Raw genomic sequence first — 20,182 nt, 5'->3', positions numbered from 1 at the left:
GGGTTGTGCCTCCCTCACCCCCTGCTAAGTAAGTATACCAACTCCGAGATTGCACTACAGTGAGGAAAACTGTACATTTCCTGTTCCGCACTGTATGGTTATCTCCATTCAGAACATTCAAAATTTCAAAACTTCGATCTTACAATATCGGGCCTTTTGAAGTTCAAAGTTTTGAAACTTCAAGCATCTGAAGGGGATAGATATAAATATACACCAAAACATCATTCATGATCTGCACATCACAGAGAATGGATATAGTGGGCAACATTATCTACTATTGAAACACATATTTTATTTATCAATGGTAATGTCTTATAACTTTATGAACCTACAGACCTATATTAAGACATTTAAATATTGATGAATAGTGTTGTCAAATACAGACTTCGTGATGTATTTTCCTGACTAAATCACTGCAGAAGTTATTAATAATTTAAATGTCTGTGAACTATTTCAAGCCCTTGTGCAAGTTACTGAGTAATGATAGTAAATATTTCCGTAAACTGAATATGTAAAATACATTCCCTCACATACATGCTGTGCAGGAGCGGCCTTAGGTCAGCTGGTGCCCTAGGCAAAAGGGCTCCATGGCACCCCCCTCCACACCACTCGGTGCTCCCACTGAGACATCTGTGATTACAATCCACCAATACAACACAGAGTCCATTATCTGAAACATCAGTTATCCAAATGCAGCCTTCCACAGTTTTCAGGTAGGAAAATCATAAAGTCTGAATATGTAAATGGTGTACGTATTCACTTATGATTGTTTTTTTTTAGTTTGTGTACTACAATAATATACAGTTTTGTACTTGCAGTATATTTGTTTAGTTTTTCTTGTTTAATGTTAATCAAAAACATTTTTAGAAGTTTTTTATCTGGTTCAATTATATGTTTGATTATCCAGATAGTTTGATTAGCCAAACTACCCTAGGTCCCAATTAGTTCAGGTAATTGACTCTCTAATTTATCGGTAAATAAGCACAATCTCTGCAGAATTAAAAGTTATCTAAATAATTCCACATTAAAGTGATCTAAATAAAAGAGTAAACAGGGCACACAGCCAAACCAGTTAGTAAAAAGTTACAAGAAAATCCTAGCCAAGCTTGAGTTTTCACTGTGTGATTCCTTAAAACCTCTTGTAAATGAGGATAATGGGATGTATGCAAATGGACCCCTTAAGGACATCAGGTGTTTCAGCTATATGGTAGTTCTGAATGCACAACTTTTTTTTTTTTTTTTAAGTCTGTTAATGAACAAATTCAGGCCAATAAATCTAAATCAGATGTGTTAACTAATGAAGAGGTTGCTACTAGCTAACACTTTACATTTCTGTATTTCCTCTGCAAATTTAGTGCCTGCTGCACTTGAAGAATTAATTGCCTATGTAACATTAAAAAAATTGTTAAGCTGCTAATATTGCAATAGGGAATGACTAACAAACTGACATGTTCATAGTTATGATGCATCTCATACTAAGGAGGACACACTGAAGAGCGCAGGACCCCTATCCCCCTTAAATTGCACCAAATAATCAGCAATCAAAAGAGCACTGCAATACCAGCACTCCATCTACATGATGTGGGAGTAGAATCCACAGCCTTCTGCACAAAAGGCAATTATGCTACTAACACTGCTTTCAAATTCTACAGTGCGAACAGTGACTGCCATTTGCTAAATAAGACAGCTGCACATTGAAAACAGACAACATAAGCAACAGTAATTTTCTCTTCCCTTGAAACTCACAATTCCATGACAATGCATTGAAACTCATAATCCCTTGAAAATGCACTGAAACTCACACTTCCCTGAAAATGTACTGAAACTCAAACACACAGTTCCATCAGATTTCCTGTAGTTGGTGTAGAGGATTCAGGCTCTTGCCTCCGCTGAAGCTCACAATTCCTTCAGCAGTCTGGTAGTTGGTGTAGAGGATTCAGGCATTGTCTCTTGTAACCAAGTTACAGGGTCAGGCCTGATCAAGTTAATTGACTAACCTGACTTCTCCCCAACTAGGGCATTATATACCACCCCTCCATAGCTCTTAACCTCTTTAGCATAAGAGATCTGGACAAATCCTAAAATAATGGGGTGGGGGACAAAGGCCCAAAAATAAGGATAGATTTTAAATATTGCTCTTATAGACTTAGAAAGTTGCTAGAATAACAGGATTTGTGTTAGCATGCATTTTTCTGAAGGATATGAAGTCTGAAACCCATATGTCATTATTTAGTGATTTCAATCCTCCATGAATTGCTAGGAAACCACACATTGTATGAGGAGTATGCCAAAAATATGAGGCAAAAAAAGCTGGACAGTTGAGAGGTATTCATACCTCTGAACCTCTTAGTACAAGAAATCTGGACAAAGCCTAAAACAATGGAGATACAGTGGCCCAAAAATAGGGATAGATTTTAAATATTGCACTTATTAACTTAGAAAATTGCTAGAATAGGATTTGTGTTAGCGTGCATTTCCTGAAAGATATAAAGTCTGAAACTCGTATGCCATTATTTAGTGACTTCAATCCTCCCTTAATTGCCAGAAAACCACACATTTTATGAAGACTTGGCCAAAAATATGAGACAAAAATATGGTCAGTTGAGAGGTATGTTAAACACACAAACACACCTATACCTACGTTCTCTGTACTCTCACACAGCAGCACATACATACACATACGTTCTATGTCTCTCTCTCTCTCACACACACACACACACACACACACACAAACACACCTTCTCTCTCATACAGCAACACACATACACACACTTTATCTCTCATACAGACAGAATAACTAGTTTAAAATTACATACACATGCACAGACTTTCTCTCTTGTACAGAAATGAAATGGCTAGTTTAAATTATGTACATTCAGACACAAACACACTTTCTCTCATGCGCAAGTTTAAATTACTTACACACACACACTATCTCTCATGCAAACAGAATGGCTAGTTTAAATTACATACACATACATGCACACACACACACACACACACACACACACACACACACACACACACACACACACACACACACACACACATTCTCTCTCTATATACACACACACACACACACACACACACACACACACACACACACACACACACACACACACACACACTTTCACCTTCTCTTTTAACAAAACAGATACCTTAAATTCCATGCACAAGCATGAAATGCTTTTACTTCCACGGTGGTGTGCATGTGATGGATATATGGATGTCCTTCAAGGATGCATCTGCAGTCCTTACAAATGGGTTGTCCTGTCATCAGGCAGCCCTTCGGTCGGCCGGATTCCAAAGTCTGGGTCTGGCCTCGGCTGGTGTCGCACTTCACCCGACGTCATTGCTGCAGTTACTCGGGTATAAAGGCATCAGCCGACGCCATTTTCCTCAGTCTTTCTTGCCGCGTGGCGCCCGAAGCAGAAGCTGTTCGTAAGTGCCGGTCGGTCAGAACCAGAGATTACTACTACCGAATAATTCTATTACTACCGAAGACTTCTAAAAAGCTAAGTACCCCGTTGGGGACTCTTTCTTGCCTCAGCCGATGTCAGAAAAAGTGAATAACTGTTTAACTTGTGGGAAACAAATACCTCATAAAGATTTCCACTCTTACTGCTTACCTTGTTTAGGCCCAGACCACGACGTAGCAGCTTGTCTAGCCTGTGCTTCTTTTAACCGACGGACGCTTAGACGTCGGTCGGAATTTGCTGAGCAGTTTTTCGGCTCTGATTTTGCTTATATTATGCCGTTGGATCCACCGACTTCACAAATATCCAAAAAACACAAGGAAAAGGACCGACACTCGCGGTCCGCGGTTTCGGGTTAAGACAACCACGAGTGTCTTGGTTTCGGCTGAAACCGAGCAAGCGGTTCTTCCTTCAGCCGAAAGCTTACCTTCTACCGAGGCCTCTTCCAACCTGGTGGAATTGGCTTCTGAAATCCAACCTGCAGTTGTGGTTTCTCAGGAATTATCTGACACTATTCCCTTGGATATTTCAACCCCTGCACATGGAGCTGCTAGGCCTCCTGCAGCCATGTCCATTAAGGCCTTTGCCAGGTCTAAAGCAGCTTAAAGCTACTAAATCTGTGCCAGTTAAGACCCCCAAATGCTTAGTCTAGCAGAGGATCTCATTTCTTTAATCAGGGGATCCCAACCTCACCCAGACAGGGCCTCTCACCCACCTCCAGAGAAGAGGCCTAGAGCAGAGCCCCCTGAGCCAGTTTCCTCAGATGATTCCTCTGATGATTCAGATAATACAGACCCTCCAGAGGCTCCTTTTTCCCCTTATGAAGACTCTGATGCTGAAGAGTCCATCCCTTCTGCCTCTCCGCCTGAGGAATTTTCCTTTGGGGAAACCTTGCATGCTATGAGGGAACAATTTCAGTGGCAGGGCCAAGATTTTTCAGACTCCAGAAAAGGCTTAGAACCTTTTGCATTTACCACAACATAGGCCTTTAGCTATACCTCCAGTTCTTTCTGTTGTAGATGATGCATTTAATGATGCTTGTACTGCTCCTGATTCATTACCTCCGGCCCCTGCTAAGCCCGATAGGTTCTACAGGGTCCCGGACACACATCACCATTTATACAAGGCTCCTTTTGCAGATCCCGAGACTATCTCCCAGGGGCCTAAGGCTGTAGCATCTACCTCTGCCAAAATCCCTCCCTCTGAAAGGGAATCCAGGTCCTTAGAGATGGGGTAAAAAAGTTTACACTTCTGCTACTCTGTCAGCTAGGGCCTTGAACTGTCAATTTCACATGATCCAGTATCAAGAATTTATGCTAGACCAGTTAACCAAAAAACTGTCCTCTGATGAACCTTTAGACAAGAAATATGTTCAGGAAATGGTACATAACATTCAGCAAGTTAGTAACCATTCTTTAAAATGCGGCTATGATGCACTGGAGGCTTCCTTTAGATCAGCCATGACTGGCACTGTTATCAGAAGGCATGCGTGGTTAAAAGAGCAGGCCTTACCAGACCATGTCAAATCAAAGCTACTAGATGCTCCCATGGACAAGATCAATTTGTTTGGCTGTCCTGCACAACAGGTGCTGAAGAAGATGGAAGAGAAGGCAAAATCTGTCCAAACAGTGAAAGATTTCTTACAGGTCCAACCTCCAAGGTTTAGCAGGAATTGGCCCTCTAAGAATTGGTCCTTTCCAGACTCCTCCAAAGCACAGAGAGGCAGGAACAGGCGTTCAAGAGGCAGAAGCCAATCCAGGGGAGCCTACAGGGGATGCCAGTGGCAGGGTAACAACCAGCGGGGCACAGACACAGCCACCACCACTACTACAGGACAATCACAGTGACTTGGCTCTGGCACCGCCTACCAGGGAACAACTAGAAGCACCCTTAGGCGGGAAGCTAGTTTTATTTTCAAAGAACTGGCATTACATCACAAGAGACAAGTGGATTTTGCAGACAATAGACCAAGGTTACAGGTTTCATTTCCATACTCTACCAGGAAAGAGAGGAATGCCAAACCTACCTCCAAATCAAAAGGCAGAAGCTCTACAACAAGTAAATCAATTATAAAAGATGAGAGCTGTGGAAAAGGTACCATATATGGAGCAAGGAAAGGGCTTTTACTCCAGACTCTTCCTAGTACCAAGGAAAGAAGGCAAATGGAGACCTATTCTCGATCTGTCCGCTTTAAACACTTTCCTCATTGTTCCAAAATTCAAAATGCTAACCCTACAGCAGCTTCTTCCCATGTTGGGCAAGGAGTCTTGGCTGGTAACTCTAGATCTCAAGGAGGCATACCTGCACGTCCCCATATGACCAAATTGCAGAAGATACCTCAGATTTCTTGCAGGATCAGAGCATTATCAATTCTCAGCATTGCCCTTTGGCTTATCTACTGCGCCCAGAGTGTTCACGAAATGCCTGGCATCAGTAATCGCTCATTGCAGGCTTCAGGGGATCCAAATCTACCCTTACCTGGACGACTGCCTGATACAAGCGGACAACAAAAACAAGCTAGCAGAAGACTTGAAAAGAGTCATTTACCTTCTACAAGCCCTGGGATATACAGTCAACATAAAAAAGTCAAGGCTGATACCATCCCAAAAGATAACCTTTTTGGGTGCGGAGCTGGACACATCCAAACAAATGGCATTCCTAACAGTAGAAAAACAGGAGCAACTCCCTCTCTACTTCTTGGCATTAACAAAACAAAACCATCTAACAGCAAGAAAAGTCCTACAAGCATTGGGATTCATGGCATCCTGCATAATATTGGTCCCACATGCCAGACTGCATATGAGAAAGCTACAGTGGTACCTAAGGAATTTATGGTCTCAGCACAGGCACAGCCTAGAAGCACAAATTCCAATAATTCCATGCCTGAAGCAAGAGTTCCAATGGTGGGCTCAGGCCTGTCAATCAAATGAAGGATTGCCCTTCCTCAGCACTCAACCAAGCCAAACCATCACAACGGACGCCTCAGACCTCGGTTGGGGGGCCCACATGATGGACAAATGCATACAGGGTTTATGGACTCAAGAGCAGCTGCACCTACACATAAACCTAAAGGAAATGCTGGCAGTAAAACTGGCAATTCAGACTTTCAAGCCATTTCTTCGACAAGGCCAATTGATGATAAGGACAGACAACACCACAGTTATGTGGTACATCAACAAGCAGGGAGGCACACATTCGTACCCTCTATGCCGGATGGCCCTGGACCTCTGGAATGTGGCCCTGAGTTACAACATTCAGTTACAAGCAATCTTTGTACCAGGAAAAGAAAACACTCTAGCAGACATATTAAGCAGGACTACCACGGACGCCCACGAATGGATGCTGCATCCGGACATCTTCAAAACCATTACAAGAAAATGGGGTCTCCCAGAAATAGACTTATTTGCATCCCCACTCAATTACCAATTAAAGAAATTCTGCACCAGGACGTACCACCCACTGGCATGGAAGGTGGACTCCCTATCCTTCAGTTGGAAAAATCTGACAGTATATGCATTCCCACCTCTTCCTTTGATGCACAAGGTGCTATTGAAGATCAAAGAGGACCGTCCAAGGATCATTCTGATAGCTCCAGATTGGCCAAGGCAACATTGGTACCCATTACTGAGGAGCATGTCTCGGGAACAGATATGGCCCTTACACCTAGTTCCCTTGCTGTTAACTCAGGACAATTACAACACCCTGCATCCAAACCTGAAAACTCTGCAGCTGACTGCCTGGAACATTGCATAAGACAAATTAACCCAAATTTATCCCAAAGGGTTAAGGACATTATCTTGGAAGCTCGCAGACCTTCAACAAGGAAAACCTATTCAGCAAAATGGAAAAGATATCTCATTTGGAGTACTGCTAAAGGGGAAGATGTGTCACTGGTAAACATAGCCAACATCCTGGAATACCTGGCAGAGCTATTCCACAAAGGCCTGTCCTACTCTTCCATTAAGATTCATGCCTCAGCTATTTCAGCAGAATACGACTTGGATCCTCCAGTTTTCTCACATCCTCTGCTCAAGCAGTTTCTGAGAGGAATTAAAAATGTAAAACCTCCTAGGAAGCCACCATTACCTGCATGGGACTTGAACTTTGTGCTAGAAAAATTGACACTACCTCCTTTCGAACCAGCAGCAACAGCAGAATTGCAATACTTATCATGGAAAACTGCTTTCCTGCTGGCAATCACTTCAGCAAGAAGGGTTTCTGAGCTACAGGCATTAATGGCAGTACAACCCTTTCTGATCTTCCATCAAGATAGAGTGTCCATGAGAACAAATCCTACTTTTATGCCTAAGGTGGTCTCCAGAGTATCTTTAAATCAGGCTATCCACCTACCTACATTCTTCCCCAATCCACAGAACAGGGGAGAAAGACTGTTGCATACCTTGGATGTACACAGACAATTACGCTACTACCTGGACAGGACCAAGAGCAGTAGAAAAACTGACCAACTACGGGTAGCATATGCAGCAGGAATGGAAGGGAAAGCAATTTCAAAACAGACAATATCTAAGTGGATAGGAAATTGCATTAGATTTTGTTACTCCTTCCATGGAAAGAAAACTCCAGACAACATCAGGCCTCACTCTACAAGAGCTACAGCCACTACCACAGCTTTTCTACGAGGAGTGGCTACCAAAGACATTTTAGAGGCTGCTACTTGGAGCTCCGTGCATACATTTGCCAAGCATTATAATTTACCTTTATACTCTAGATCCCGAGCAGGTTTTGCCACTGCTGTTTTGCAAGGGATCTTAACTACACCATAATTCTATCTTTCCTCCTCCCCCAGTTTGGCTATGGTATTCTACCCATTTGTAAGGACTGCAGATGCATCCTTGAAGGACATAGTACAGTTTTGTACCTACCATAAATGTAGATGTCCGATAGGAATGCATCTGCAGTCAGGATTACCCACCCTCCTTCCCCTCTGTTGTACTCCTAGGGTATTTGCCCCTCTTATAGCTAGCTGGGGGAATCTATTATGGTGTATTTGTTTGTATATATGTACATACATGCTTATTTTTTGTTTGCTCTCTAATATTTTGAATCATTGGCAATTATCAAAATTTAGCCTTCCTAGAGGGCACCTGGCATCTGGGGCAAGAAACACTGAGGAAAATGGCGTCGGCTGATGCCTTTATACCCGAGTAACTGCAGCAATGACGTCGGGTGAAGTGCGACACCAGCCGAGGCCAGACCCAGACTTTGGAATCCGGCCGACCGAAGGGCTGCCTGATGACAGGACAACCCATTTGTAAGGACTGCAGATGCATTCCTATCGGACATCTACATTTATGGTAGGTACAAAACTGTACTTTCTTCTTAAAGGAGAGGACACCTCCACTGCGGTATTAAGAAGTTTTTTTTAATATATTATTAAAATAAATGTTTATACCGCCTGGTCAGAGTGGGCCCCTCCCCAGCCACGGGGCCCTAGGCAACTGCCTATGTCACCTAGTGCTGGATCTGGCTCTGGGGCAGATATGACATATCTTCCACCATGGTAAAGACATGCAAGACTCATGTCAAAGAGAAACCTTTGAGAAAGGCTGTTCATTTTTAGAGGACAGTTATGTCTATTACAGTACCCAACATGGATTCATATATCAAAGAGGCTGTTAGACAAACTTATTACAGGTTTATGACTGGCTGGCCAGAGAAGTTGACAATGGAATACCAATAAATGTGGTCTATTTGGAATTCACCAATGTCTTTTACTCATTACCGCACAGAAGGCTGTAATGAAAATTGTAAGCATAGGGTTTAAATCAAGACTAAGGAAATATTTTTTTTGTATTATTTTTTCCCTCTGTTGTCTGGTGACCAAAGTCCTCATTTACTCCATCTGCCCTGGTCTTTCCTCGTGGATATGAGTCAGTTGCAAGAGCTGCCATACAGGCAGGCATCAGGGGCTTTGAGAGGATAGTTCTAACTACACTCCTTGTGAATTACAAGAGTGTGGGGGCACTATACATTTCTATGCACACACCTATGCACCTGCAATAAATGCTACATTGATGCTGCTGTGTGAGCTCCCTGCATGCCTTTGGAACACATATACATCTGCTGTCCCTTTTTTGAGGAATCTTGATACTATGTTACCCAGGCTGCCTTTTCTAGGATAAGGCAATGCCCAAGCCATTAATCAAACCTTGAACACTTAGGTCATAGACAGGGCTTTATCCAGCTACACCATTGTAAATGGCAAGGGAAAAGAAAGGGATTCTTGTATGTGTACATAGCTGAAAGCAGAGATATGTGATGAGATGACAATATCAGGAGTAAGGCAGGGTATTGGTACAGTGCTACCGGAGTCGGTCCTGAGTCCAGGGCACATCAGTGTCTTTGTTTTTCATATATATATATATATATATATATATATATGTATGAGGAAATAGACTTGGTGGTATCTCCAGGTTATGGTCATCAGTGGGATATGGGAAAACATCTGAGGAAGGCTTTAAAGGGTTGGCTAAGTGGATAGAAAGGTGGCAGCTGCAGATCTGTATAGACAAGTTAATGTAGCGCAGGAGGAGCACAACAACCATGTGTGTAATCAGTTGGGAGAAGCAGGACTGACAGCAGCAGAACAGACTGAACCACCAGAAGCAAAATGAGAGGCACGTGGCAGCCTGTAGTTGAATTGTGTGGGATATTTTAAGGGGAGAGAATATGGAATTAGAGGTAATGCTCTTGTTATATGGGGTCTTTATCTTACAATGCCTTGAATATTATGTGCAGTTCTAGAAGAAGGAGATCAGACAGCCAGAAGAATGAGACACAGGATGGTTAGGGAGTACAACTACCTGACCCTAGCAGAGTTAAAGGTAGGAAGTGCCATTGCTACATAAGGTCATGTCAAGGATATGCAAAGGGTGCATCAGAATAGGAAGAATAAAAAGGGCTACTTAGGCAGGAGATTTTGTGTAGAAATTACTGCTTTGATCTCCAAAAGTATTTCTTCACAGAGGGTTTTTTGCCATGGGAGAGCGACTACAGAACAGCTGTTGGTGAAGGAATTCATGGGGGCATTTGAGAGAGCACGGGACAGGTGTAGAAGAGGTGAGGGGTAAGATGGGAGAGGAGGGGAGACATAATATTAAATACATATAAAAATTAGACAGGATAAGCTTGCTATCTCCTTTTGCCACCACAACCATGCAAATGTAATATGATATTAATCAAATAAAGAAACATTTACTGGTATGGGCAACTATATTAGAAATCAGAAATAAAAAGTTCAAAGTACTTGAATTGGCCAGTGTTGCTATGTGCTAATGTGGGGTAGCAAATCATGCAAAAAAAAATAGACTGGCTATATGTGGAGAAAGGCTACATACAGGGTTAAGGTATAAATACTGTCTGTACTACAGTAAGTTATTATTCACAGTGGGACAGGGTAGTAGACATGTGGAATGCTGTGATGCATTTTTTGGAGACGGAACCCATGGAAGCAGTCATCATGGCGTGGTAAATATGTTACACTCATGGCATCAGAGTTGTTGATGGAGTGGAAGTAGAATGTTGCCTGCCTGACTGAGGTGTGCTTGATGAGTTTACAATCCACATGTGGCATCCAACAAATAACATAAACTCAGTTAGCCTGCATACAGTGATGACTGTAGTGCCTTTGTCACATTGTCTTATTACAATGTGATGACAGTACCATACAGTTACATGCAACAGTCTAAGGCCTGTGTTAATAGAATTATGACACAAAATGAGAGCCAGCCATATTGTTTATGCATTGTGTTATGTATTTGTTTATTTATTTTTATTTTATTGCAGTAGTTTCTTTTTGCTTTGCTTGCTCATTTTATCATACTGGGCAAGGCCTACTTATAGATGGGACCCAGGAAGAGAAGCTGCACATGCAAATTAAATAACATTATACTAATATAGCTGTAAAACTGCTTTGGTTATGAAGACTAGAACGCTATATAGATATATGCTATTCATAGTGGACATTTTGAAAGTTTAAGTTTACAATTGCCTAATCTCATTTCTGTATAAACAATTATAAACTTTTAAAACTTCAAAATGTGTGTTAAACATGATTAATGCATACAAATTGTTGTTAGCCCAGGGGTGTAGCAAGCAAATTCCATTTTGTACTCACAAATTCTTAGTGTTACCTGCCCCTGATAGCCATCATTTAAAAATGGACACATCTCTCAAAATGCTGCCCCCCCCCCCCCCCCCAAGAACTTAATAAATGTGCATAACATTTTCAGCAGTTTCCCTTAAAACTATTAAAGATATTTCTTTTAGATTATTAGTATTGCACCGGTTGTTGGAGGCATTTATTTAGACAGTTGTAGATGTAATATGACTAAAATAAGACATGTTGATGTGATGCTCACAAAACAAAAAATGTAGCTGTTAGTGTACAAAGAGTATGCCCGGCTACACCCAGTGGTTAGCCAGAAGTGTTTTTTTTTTTTTTTTAATGGAAGTTGAAATTGTTTATGCTTTTTTATTTGTATGTAGCTGTTATGAGCAATAGGTTGTTTTCCTCTTTAGCAGGTTTTTGTTTGAGGATATAAATTGGATTATATCAGACTGAGGGTAAAGTAAACTGTATTTTGAGCAGTAGAATTTTGATACTTTGGCTTATCTTTACTAAAATGTTTAGCATAACAGTCATGTCTAATCACAGCATCATGTGAATGCTTCTGCCTTTTGAGATGTAATCAGGATAAACAGCTAATCTTCACAAACTTCAAGACATACTGGGGTGCACACCAGTAAGTCATGCCATATGTCAGGCACTGAAGTGCATTGAAATAAATGTGTAAATTTGAATACTTCGATAATTTACAGGATGCTTGCTAAATAATGGTCATATGATACTGTCATTTCTATTGAAAGCTGAAAAATGTTTCAAGAATTATATACAAGAAAAAAGATAAGCGTGATTTAGTAATGATTATTAACACTCACCACATTTTTAAATGACGTGTTCATACATTGTGATACTTATTTCTAGCACTGATTGCAAATGTCCTATGAAAAGAGTATTGATTGCAAATGTCCTATGAAAAGAGTATTGAAAATGTGCCTGTGTAGTAAAGTACATGGTGTTAACCATTAGGTAGAAGTTTTCTTCAACAACGTTTGAGGTAATTGTGATTCTTTTCATCTGTTTGGCAGATCTTCCAACAAGGAAACAGCAGCTGCAGGCCCTTAATCTTCTAGTCCTCCTACTTCCAGCTCCAAACAGGGATATGTTGAAGGTACAGACTCAGTACTTTATAGTAAAAAACAATTTACTGTAATTAAAAAAATATGTCAGACATTTCTAGGAAGCTTCTCATAGTTCTTATCAAGTAGAAAGCTTAAAAAGTTTGTTATTTGCATACTGTATTACTTTGCCAATAAACTTATCACCACACTTCACTTTACTGGTCAGTGTAGTATTTGATCTGAGAGACCAGTTGGCATAATGGTTAAGGTCTTCGCCTCCCATGCATAAGGTATAAGATTTGATCCTGACCTCCGGCCAGTGCCTGTTTGGAGTTTACATGTTCTCCCTGTATCTCTGTGGGTTCCTCCCACCGTAAAAAAACACTGAGTGTTTCCATCTCAAACTGACCAATGACTGGAGCTGTGGGCAGCAGCACAGACTCTATATGGTGTCCTAAAGGGGGAAGAGTTGTACAGACCAACTGCTTTGGGCATCTACTGTGGTGTGCAGTATCCTCAAGATAGAACACAGATCACAGACTGCTCGCTGTGGCAGGGCTAGACACTTGATGGTGATTTTGTCATGTCGACTAATATCACCAAAGTAGGCATGTGTATTTACCAGTGATAAGTAGGTTGAGTCCCTGACTTGTGCCAGGGACCCATTGTAATGGTGGGAGGGGTGTATGTATCCTTATTGGCCAGTGTGGGCTAGTGTCTAGTAACCCACAATAGCTCTGTTGATCAAAACTTGTGCATAAAACCAATCAACCTGCCAAACAACATAGGTTCACTGCAGTGTGGAAGTAGATGACATGATGATACGAAGGAGGCTGGAAATCCTATGTATCCAGGAGACAAGATGGAAGGGCAGTTCAGCAAAGCCATTTGGCTTGAGATCCAGAGTCTACTATTCATGAGGAAGACTGGCTAGAAATGGCAGTAAGGGGATGTCATCAGAATTAGTGACAGACTCATGGCAATCAGACTCCAGTGTAATGAACGGCAATATTCGTAATCTCAGACAGTGCCCACAGCAGGGTTGTGATAGTGACGGAAAGAGAGCATTCAGACAACAGTTGCAGGACCTACTAGATAAAGCAGGGCAACAAGAATTGTGTTGATAATGGGTTACTTTAATGCATATATCGGGACAGATAGAACAGGATATGAGGACTGCCTGGTTCCACATGGGTGGTGCAACAGGAATACAGAAGGAGAGGCTGTTCTAGACTTCTGCTGGCAAAAACAGTAACCAATGCATGTTTGACAGGGAGATGGTCACAAGATCACATACAAAAGTGGCCAACATGCAACTCACTCTTAGTAAAGAAAGGGCTCTGGGTTAGAATAAATGATTGCAAAGTCATTCCCAGTGAAACAGTCAGCCCACTGCATAAACCACTGGTTGCCATGGTCAGCTGCAAGCAGTGGTCAGAGGAGGCTCTAAGATCAACAGAGACCAGGCTGAAGACCTGGAAGTTGACTGGAGAGAAAATACAACAGTTCAAGGAATTACTCAGGACTCTAGCACCCCAAGAAGAGAAGGAAATAGGTGGAGTTGAAGAAGAATGGCAGCACCTCAAAATAGCATGTATTAGGACTACAGAACTGATTTGTGGCTGAGCCTAGTACATAAATAAGGTACCTAAAGAAAGCTGGTGGTGGAATGCAGAGATTCGGGAAATCATCAAAAGAAAGTAGGAGTGCAGGAAAAAGTGGGAGACACAAAATGTTGACTAGGATAAAAGGACTACTGGCTGGCTAACAAAAAAGCAAAGAAAGGAGTTGCGATAGCAAAGAACAGGGTATCGGTGACACTGTACCAGATACTGGAAGGTGACTCAGTGGCACAAAGAAAGTATATCAGGTTGCAAGGCAAAAACAGAAAGCTAAACAAGACAGTCAGACACCCTTCATAAGGGATGCCAGCAACAACCTGCTCACCAGTCCACAGGACATCAAAGGTAGACGGAAGGAGTATTTTCAGCAGCTTCTGAATGAAGAAAACCCAACAGAAGCTGTACTGCCCCAGAAACACTATATGTTGAGAGAAGAGGAGGAGCCCACCTTAGAAAAAGTAAGAGCAGCACTAAGAAAGATGAAGTCAGAGAAAACAGCAGGCTCAGATGAGGTCACAGCAGATATGATAAAGATGCTGGGTGAGATAGGGGAGAAATGTCTCATGTTGATTCTCATAGCAGTGTGAAGTGAAATACATATCCCAGATGACTGTCGAATAAGCATACTCTTGCCAGTGTACAAGAGCAAAGGGGACATTCACAACTGTGGGCAGTACAGAGGTATCAAATTCCTGTCACACTGCATGAAAGTTCTGGAGAAGGTGATTGATAAACAGATATGCAGAGTAGTAGAATGCAGGATGGACATGAGCAGTTTGGATTCAGATGAGGATGCAGCACAACTGACCTGATGTTTGCAGTGAGACAAGATAGTTGAGAAGAAGCTGGTGTCCAAATGGGCATTCCTAGACTTGGAGAAAGCATTTTACAATGTCCCAGGAAAACTGCTTTGGGCAGTACTGTGGTGGTTTGAAGTCCCAGAAACATTGGCAGAATTAGTGCAGGCTATGTACAAGGACCCAGTGACTCAAGTACAAATAGTGATAGGTCTCACAGAAGGCTTCCTAGTGGGAGTGTGCACCAGGGTTCAGCTCTCAGCCCACAGCTGTACATATGGGTGATGGACTCAATTAGCAAACAGGTCAGAGGGGACAGATCAACAAAGTTGCTTTATACAGTTGATGTGGCATTACAGGCAGACTGAGCAAGAACTTCAGCAAAGTATAGGGGAGTGGAATGCAAAACTGAAGGCATATGGGATGAAATCAAGCATAGATAAGACAGTGGTAATGGCAGCAAATTGAGGAAATCAGAAGACACGCAGAACTGAGATAGAAGGGAAGACAGTGGAAAAGGTTAACAGCTTCAGGTATCTGGGAGGGATGACTGAGGAGAAAGGAAGTCTGAGTGAAGAAGTCAAAGCTAGAATAAGTGGGTTGTCAGCCAAGTGGCATAGATGCTCAGGTGTAGTCTATGACAGAAGAATGCCAAAGAAGCTGAAAAGTAAGGTGTACAAGACAGTGGTGCGACCAGTACTAGTGTATGGTATAGAAACCTGGGCAGTAAAGGCTGAGCAGATGAAGAAGCTAGTGGTGATGGAAATGAAGTTCCTGAGAAGGGTGGTAGGATGTAAACTGTGGGACAGATGAAGAAATGAGGACATAAGAGCAGAAACCAAAGTAGCTCCAATTGCAGAAAAGATCAAAAAGAACAAACTGCAGTGGTTTTAGACATGTAAAGAAAAGCAGAAGACAATCTGGTGAAGAAGATTTGGGACAGACAGGAAGAAGGTAAGAGAAAACGAGGATGTCCAGCAAAGAGGTGGATGGATTGTGTGAGAGAAGATCTGAGACAGTCAGGCATGAGTGTTTAAGAGGGCAGGTGTATAGCATTGAATTGAGAGAGATGGCAGCAGGTAAGACGATATCCTGACCCCATATAGAAAATGGGAAAAGGGAGGCTGATGATGATGATGATAGTGATAGTATTTTATCTTAAGGATTATGTTCCTTTAATGATTGAAGTTACCATTTTAAGTACAAATGTTCCTCCGGTTTGCATTTAAGGAGTCAAATGTGCTAGCTTTCTTAGTATATTTTTATTGTGACTTGGGTAATGTTTTATTAGGTTTTTGTTTTTTGTTTTTAAGTTTCTAAGCAGTCTTTCTGTCATTTATTGTAATTTGTTTTTGCAGTATCTCTTTAGGGGAAGAAACAAAGTAGATCGGAGTAGCAAAAGGCTGTTGTATTGCATTCCGAATTGTTGTCTGTAATGTATGCATTGTAATTTTGCATATGTTTCAGTTTTTAACTTTTTTGTTTTGTGTTTATAACCTAACGTTTCAAAGAATATAGACTGAATACAAAGGATTATAAAGGTTTGCCAGTCATATTCAATATGTTAATGTGTTTGAGAAGTGTATTCGAGAAATTCATCTCAGGAGCTAGACTCAAGTAGTGAGTTTCTGTATAATTTTCTTGAAAACGTATTAAAAACAAAATTTTAATTAGTAGCCTATTCATAACTTTTTGTAGTACATGGAGCTTTAGTTACCCTGCTCTACTATAAGCTAAGAAAACAGTATAGGACAAAGTATTCTACAACTTCTAAAGGTGTAACACACTGACACACAGACAGTGGCCAGAAGATGTGTCCTCAGATGGACTAACAGCTTTCAAAACTGTTGAACTCTTAAGTCTGATTTTATGTGCTCGCACAAAGCATTTTACACTGTTACTGTTTCCCAGCTCTGTCCCATGGTGGCTGCTGTGTATGGTCTAGTGTAAGACTAGTGTATAATGGCTCTGAAAGTTGCGTAAAATATTTATTATACACCTCTGTGATGTCAGAGAGGTGCATTTTAAGGGTGCTTTTTACTGAACTTAAGTTTAATCAGCTCACTCCATGTACTACATAAAGATAGCAATAATATAATAATACTGATGCTAGAATTATCAATGTTTTTTCTTTGACTCACCATTGAAGAAGGGCTACTGTTGCCCAGTTTGTCTTTCATTGTCAACAAAAGTATATACATAATTAAATAAAATGCATAAATATTAGTATAAAATGTTGCTCATCTTGCCTTTCTATTGCATCATCTCCCTTTTATTTATGTCCTAATTAAGCCACACCTCTCTCCGTTACTAAAGAATGTATATAGCTTCCCCATTCATGTTTAAACCCCAGACGTGTTTCTTAAGGCTGGTATTATCATTTTGGGGGTCCCCAGCAAATATCAAGTTTGAAGCCCCTTAGGGACTTCCAGTCCAAGTATCACCCTGTCACTACCACCCCTGCTAAGCATCTTTTTAGTTCATGCTGCAAACTTTTAGGAGTAGTACACACAGATGACCTGTAGCTACAGTGCTCTTACACTATTACCGCCTTATGTACCACACTGTGTTGGCCCATCTCACAAAGGGACATTTACAGTTACTGGCATTTAGTTGCAGCAATGATACATTATAACAACTTTATGTACAGGTCTGGACTTAGGTGAAATGGAGGCCTAGGCCTACTGTTTCAGCCCCTCCCACCACATCCTCCAGTCTCCCCTCTGTTTTCCTCCATCTTAGGCTCTACACACCATGCACATAACTTATTTCTTCCTCTTCTCACATTTTGCCTCACTCTTCAACATTTTCAATAAGCCGTAACTTTCTATATGCTCTAAATTGCATTTTAAAGCTTTTTTTTCTTTTTGCACAACCTTTTCATCCATTGATGGCTTGAACAGAAATTATGATTAAGGAAAGAAGTTTACTCTTGCTGTTCAGCTTTAATTTTCCTTGCATCCTTTTAACACACGTTTCCTGGCCAAGATAGTACAGTAATAACCATGTACAAAATAAGTCAAGCCAGGATTAAAGAAACCATATGGTTATATATGCTTTGGGATGCATTTTAGAGCATTTTCCCAGCCATTTTATCCAGTTGTAGCCTGAACACAAATCATGAGTAAAAAAAAAAGAATTTCAATCTTATTTTTTTTTCTTTCATGGAAGATATAAGTTGTGCCCAAGGCTTAATGTTCAAAGATGTCAAAGTAGTAGCTCACAATAAACTAATAAGCCAGTTATTGTAGGGATATATACATCATGTCTGGGAATACTGCCTGCCTTTCTAACCCTCCAAAAGACAGTCGCTATGTATGCAACCCCCCTGGTGCTAGATTTGGATGAAAGCAGAGGTTCAAATGGCCACTGTCATGTATTTCAGCATATGCACAGTATGCCTCCTAACTCATCACCTCTAACCCCAAAGGTACCCACCTGTATACGTGCCCAATGTGAGATTGTGAGGAAAGTGAAACAAATGATGATTACAGTAATGTATTCTGCTTGTTGCTTCTAGACAGTACACTACCCTACACAAGCTATAGTAACCTTATTTGTACACCTCTGATGTCTCTGAGAAAAGTAAAAGAAACAATGACCACACTCAGTACTCGGCCCAAACCCAAGCTGTAATGACCATCCTGTGCACCCCTCTAAAGTTTGACTTTAATGAAAATTAAAGAAGTAATAACCACACAATCCCCAGCTCCCCCTACTACATACCTACAACAGGTTTCTGTACACACACATCTGAGTAGGGCTGGTTGTAGAATGGGTGAGGCTGAGAGCAGAGACAATTATCAACTTTATCCTAACAGATATCACAGCCTTATTTAAGTTGGAGTGTAGTCAGAAAATTAATACATTTTTATCCTCATTTTTCACCGACCAGCAACAGCTTTTGTGGTGCACCCACACAATCAAGGATGATTAAGGGAGCCCCCTAAATCTAGTTGTACAGTCTGAGGAGTGGGGACCACCAAACTCCTAGAAGATCTAAGTGTCTGAATGTTTTGTGATATATTTTATGCCTTACTATTGAAATATAATTACTTGTTAACTGCATTTTACTGATACCCAGAAGAATACTGCTGTGGGTCTTGTGATATTTTACACACACACAAACACACACACACACACACACACACACACACACACACACACACACACACACACACACACACACACACACACACACACACACACACACACACACACACACACAGAGCAATTCTAGTTTTGTACTTATTTTAACAAATAGCAATACATTGTGCCACACTGGTACAGCAACAGGGGTAAGTCACTTTTGTTTACCTCATTGAGAAGTAATGCATACCTGCCATTGTCCCCTTATTTCACAGACCTTCCCTGATTTTGTTCATAATTTTGCTCTGTCCTTTCTAAAACACTTGATTTGCCAATAAGTCATGCAGGATTACAGACGGTCAATAAATCCAGACACCAGAGTTTTATATGTTTTACTGTCCAAAAAATGCATGCTGATGCAAAAGGTGGCGTTCTATTAGCTTTTTAAGTGAATTAGAGTAATATTTAAAACATGTTCCTGATTTTGAGCCTTTATTCTGCTATTATTTTTGGCATTGTGCTGAATTCTTAAGCAAAGAAATTGAAAGTTATACTATCTTCTGTTTTGCTAGTATTTATAAAACTCCCAGAAAGAGAAAACCATCATTGAAAATCGAAAGCATCAGCACTTCTTAAAATCCAAGGTTTGCGCTGAGATCAGTCACTCTGACTGCTGATCGGTCTAGTGCTTACTTTGCTCATGTTCATTATCAGCTTTATCCTATTAAGGTAATGTCACAGCCCTGTTCAGGTTGAAGAGTGTAATTAGGAAATGAACACATTTTTCTCCTCACTTTTTCCCTAACCAGCAGCAGCTTTTGTCGGGCCCACACACAGGCGAAGATGATTAAGGGGGCCCTGCAGCCACAGGTATTGCAAGTACCTAAGCTGGCTATGCTGTTAGTTTTAGTAGATAGAATGTCCACCAGCAGGGTTTATCTAAGCCAGTGGCGATATGTCAGTGGTAAAATATTTAATGAAATTGTGAAGCCAG

The 20,182-nt window shown here is 41.1% G+C and overlaps 1 protein-coding gene across 1 annotated transcript in view; it reads left to right on the top strand.

Moving 5' to 3' along the window:
* Positions 1-20,182, top strand: part of ARHGAP18 (Rho GTPase activating protein 18) — a 965,702-nt gene that overhangs the window by 743,824 nt on the left and 201,696 nt on the right. Inside the window, exon 10 of the mRNA XM_044064446.1 lies at positions 12,648-12,730. Coding sequence (XP_043920381.1) covers positions 12,648-12,730 — 83 coding nt within the window. The remainder of the gene's footprint in view (positions 1-12,647; positions 12,731-20,182) is intronic.

The sequence above is a fragment of the Protopterus annectens genome, chromosome 1.part0 (genome assembly GCF_019279795.1).
Source record: "Protopterus annectens isolate FY-2018-M chromosome 1.part0, PAN1.0, whole genome shotgun sequence".
In the NCBI taxonomy this organism is placed as follows: domain Eukaryota; kingdom Metazoa; phylum Chordata; order Ceratodontiformes; family Protopteridae; genus Protopterus; species Protopterus annectens.
This window is presented reverse-complemented; position numbering and strand designations above follow the sequence as displayed.